General features: G+C 44.0%; 1 protein-coding gene across 1 annotated transcript; it reads right to left on the reverse strand.

Moving 5' to 3' along the window:
• Window positions 1-659: 659 nt before the first annotated feature.
• LOC113017927 (uncharacterized) lies at window positions 660-4,087 on the reverse strand. The gene is made up of 7 exons (XM_080299375.1): window positions 3,940-4,087; window positions 2,835-2,876; window positions 2,489-2,755; window positions 2,169-2,408; window positions 1,909-2,085; window positions 1,209-1,334; window positions 660-1,086 (listed from the first exon to the last, which is right to left on the reverse strand). Exons 1-7 carry the CDS (start codon window positions 3,968-3,970, stop codon window positions 1,082-1,084), a joined length of 888 nt encoding a protein of 295 aa, XP_080155501.1. The 5' UTR covers window positions 3,971-4,087; the 3' UTR covers window positions 660-1,081.
• Between the last annotated feature and the right edge of the window lie 235 nt (window positions 4,088-4,322).

The following is a 4,322-nucleotide window of genomic DNA, read 5'->3' on the forward strand; positions in this document are numbered from 1 at the left end:
ATCAGTTAACCACACGAGCAGCACCTGTTTTGATGTGGGTGAATGAACACTCGACTCTGGGAAAAACAGCTACTGACTCAGGTGACTTCACCATTTATCTGCTTTTGATGTGACTGCTGCGTCTCACACAGGAGAACTTTCTCCCGTCACTTTGGTGACTCTGCATCTTCATCAGCTCCTCGTGTGGAATCCAAAAGGTGGCCTAACCTCATCTTTGATCTCTCTCTGAGCGACTTGTCAACTTTATTTTTCACCAAACACACATGGATAAAGAAAATTTCCCACATTTATTTTGGAAAAGGGCAGACGTTCATACTAACCTGAACTGCCTCACACTATGTACCAATCACATTCTTCCAGTGCAGCGATCTGTTGAAGCTGCAGGATCAGTGCCACGGCTGTCTGACACTGTCACTGTCCCATTTATCAAACAGTGAATCGACCACAGAGACCACAGTAAAGGTTTAGTGGAAACCAGTGACAACGTTAACTGTAAAACAGGAAACTAGCGACAGAGCTGCAGACCTGCTGTGGATCCTGCGTTCCTGTCCCACTTTCAAAACTTTTGATATATTTGAGGTAAAAATATTTTTTCCATGACCACATGTTACGACCTCAAAGTAGTGATGCTGTTTAAAACAAATAAAAACAGAATCCAATGATTTTCAAGTCTCATATTCTCTCAAAGACAGAAAACCAAACACATATCAGAAGTGTAATTTTGTAATGCTCCTGTACAGCCTCGCCTTTTAACATCATTCTGGAAATGTCTGTGAACTGAGGACAGCAGCTTTTGGACTTTTTGGGAGTGGGATGTTGCTCCATCCGTGTCTGATGGAGGGTTTTAGCCGCCCAGCAGTCCTGGCTCTTCTTTGTCCTGCTTCTGGTTTCATGATGCTCCAGATGTTTTCATTGATGAAAGATCAGGACTGCAGGCAGGCCAGTTCAGCACCTGACTCTCCTACTATGAAGCTGCGCTCCTGGAATAGGTGGTGTGGTGAACTGTGTTCATTGACAGTCATTTCTGGAAGTGTTCCTCCTCCAGCTGTTGGTCTTTGGTACCACTTGGTTTTCTCTTCTTTTAACCTGTAGAGACAGAGGTCAAATACTCATGGCAGCATGAAGAGGAGAACAAAAGTCTCATCCTGTTCAACTCTCAATTTCTCTTGCTTTTATCGCTCATTTATGTCACCTGCTAGAATGTGTACCTGTAGTGTTTATGGTCAGGCTGGAGTAAATCACTTCTGGTTGGATGACTGACATCTTATTGGCTGACTCTCTAATGGTGACCTCAGCATATGTGACATCATTTGTAGAGGCTGGCTGGTGTCTCCCTGCAGAAATGATGTGATGTGAATGAACGTTGGTGATCACTTCACTGCTGTAGGATGTTTAGAAGACCTTCATAGACAGTCTGATGTTACAGGTACAGGATTCAGGAGCAAAGACTGGTTGATTATGGATTAAGCAGAGCCATGATGGCAGCATCAGAGTGATGAGACCACAGAACACTGTTCCCGTATCATACCACCTTAACAAGTGACAGCCAATCGGGAAAAACAACCCAAACTGGTGTTTGTGTCTGTGGGGTTTTAGTCTGAATCTAATTTCTAGGGAGCGATCCTAAAATTGAAACCCTGATGGAAGCTGTCTGGACGTGACTTTGAATGAGAGATAAGCCAAGTTTATATCAGTAATACTTTTCATTTTTATGGACCCACTTCCAGAACTTTTAAAACTTTTCAATTGGGCCATGGGAACGCATCAGTCTAAAGATGTTGGGACCCAGTGCTCTACAAAATAAGTGCAGACAGGAAAGTCCCTCAGATTTTCTCAAGTGAAATTTCAAAATATTTTAATTTGCTGCTTGAACCAAAAGAGCCCAGGTGGGTCAGACAGATATCATACCTGTGTGTTTCTTCCAAAGAAGCTGAACTAGAACCAAAACCAGAACCACAAGGACCAGAGAACCTACAGTAACTATGACTGGGATGATGAAGGAGGGATTAGGAAGAGGAGGAGGAGAACAGGAGATATGGATGTTTGCTGATGTTTTTGTTGTTGGTGGTGTTGGTGTTGTAGGATCTGCAGGAAAGATATGAAGCTGGGTCATTCAGTTTGTTATCTTCTCAACAGGTTTAAGCTTTAAGAGGAAACAGTGTTCTGACCTCTGACCCTCAGAAAGCTCTGAGGAGATGATCCAAACTCATCAGTAGAACACCAATAGAGACCTTCATCAGACTGCTGCACGTTAATGGTGATTATGTGCTCTGATTTAGGTCCAACAGGACGTCCATTAAAGTAGAAATAAGCTGCGGCTGTGCCACCAATTTTGTTTTTACAGTGTAGAGTGACATCACTTCCTGTCCTCACAGGAAGTGCAGGGATCTCCAGGATCACTTCTTTATCTGAGGAAAAGACCCACAGAGTGATGTAGAGGTGGTATAACAGTCTGCTGTTAGTCTGATGAAATGAATGACTTCATTACCTGATACAGTGATGTTGACTTCTTCACTCTTCTCTCCAGCTTCACCTTCACACCAGTAAACTCCACTGACTGGGCTGAACTCATCAAACAAACAGGATGGACCATTGAACCTCCCGAAGCCCCGCCCACCTGCTCCACATGACTCAGTCCCACTTCCTGTGTCCCTCTTCACCGTCCATCCATCAGAGCCCAGCTGACCGTCACATGTCAGAGACACTGAGGCTGCTGTGAAGAACTGCTGAAGGTTTGGACTGACGCTCAGAGAGACTGGAGGACAGACGGACAGTTTCTATCAGTGTTTACACTCAGTGTTTGTCCTGGACCATGGTGCACTTCATCTACTCACCTGCACAAACAGTCAGTGCAGACAGCAGCAGCACACACACACCTGCAACAGGTCAGAGGTCACTGAAGGTCAGAGGGCAGGAACCTGTTTCAATCTGGTCTTGTTCCAAAAACATCACATTAAAGGGGGGAGACCTTTAATTCACTTTGAAGGTTCCTTTTAGGCTTTAAAAGTACATTTAGACTTATAAACATCACACAAAGCGCCAGCTCAGTTTTAACACATGCTGACGAAACTATGTTGGTACACTTGGTTTGAATGAGGTGGGCGTCATATCTGTTTTGACAATCTAACACCCTGCACCTAAACATTTCCCAAACTAAGCAGATTTTGGGAAATTGTTGATTATTGGAAGCAGAAGAGAAACTGCTCCCCACTCAGGCTTCATGAAGACTCAGCAGTTTGGATGGATGGGCAATGGGGAATAAAGGAGTAAGGGGTACAGCAGGCAAGAAAAGCATTCTCAGGATTAAACAGTCAGAACTTATAAACCAAAGCCATGGGATAAGGGTTAGTTGTTTATTCAGCATCAGCTGATGAATAAAAACCTGGAGAAGCTGCTTCATTGATTTTTATTCACAGGTTTGAGTCCCAGTTTGCTTCTGTTTGAAGCTCATCATGAGAAAACAAAATACACAAAAGTAAGGTAAATGACAAAAACAGTCTCCAGTCCTTTCATTAGAGTCCACATAAAGGAAAGTTTGCTCTCTATAGTGGAAGTGAAGACTACATAACAGACCAGAGGAGCATGTGGTACCTGCAGCTAGCAGCTGTGGTTTCCTGAGTGAAAGTTGATCTTCGATAAAAAAAAAAGAGGTTGCCTGACTTCTCTACAAGTCAACATGTTAAAGACAACAAACTGGATATGAAGGTCCAACTCTCTGAGTCCAGAACACACGATGGATCTGAACTTTAAAACAACAAAAACACTAAAGAAGAAGAGTGAACTCTTCTTCTCGCATAAACGTAACTTCAGACTTTGGACAGACCTGAAGAGATTTCATTTTAGAGTCAGTCAGTGAGAGCATCCAGCACACACTCTGTTACTGTGTTATAAGATAAATGAACGCTATGAGTGAGTGAAGGATTTCAGCGTTTGACTCACCGAGGAGCAGAGACACAGATGAAGTCTTCATGTTGTCGGGACGACGACTGGCAGCAGAGTGACACCTTCAGCTTCACCACTTCCCTGTCAAGATCATCACGCTGCTGCTTCTGGACAGCGAGGACGAGGAAGAGCTGGTGATGCGCAGTTAGCTGATTTGGATCAACGCTAGCTCCTTATTTGGTACAGAGGAGGGAAGTAGAGGGCGGAGGTGGCTGTGAGCTGGGGTTTAAGAAGCTGCTGTACATCCAATCATCCAATCAACACTTAGGAACTCTTTCAAACCAGCAATCAGCAGCATCCACCTGCCTCAACAGTCAACACACACATATCCATACTCACATCTCAGAGAAAGCAGAGAAAGATGCACACCATCCCGTGGG

Source organism: Astatotilapia calliptera, chromosome 3 (genome assembly GCF_964374335.1).
Source record: "Astatotilapia calliptera chromosome 3, fAstCal68.1, whole genome shotgun sequence".
Taxonomy (NCBI): Eukaryota; Metazoa; Chordata; class Actinopteri; order Cichliformes; family Cichlidae; genus Astatotilapia; species Astatotilapia calliptera.

Bases quoted from the DNA above. Each gene is read 5' to 3' on its own strand.
- LOC113017927 (XM_080299375.1), bottom strand. From the start codon at position 3,970: ATGAAGACTTCATCTGTGTCTCTGCTCCTCG. The intron at 2,877-3,939 runs GTGAGTCAAACG...GACCTGTTGCAG, and splicing joins ATCTGTGTCTCTGCTCCTCG to GTGTGTGTGTGCTGCTGCTG. The intron at 1,335-1,908 runs GTATGATATCTG...TCATTTCTGCAG, and splicing joins TCTTTGGAAGAAACACACAG to GGAGACACCAGCCAGCCTCT.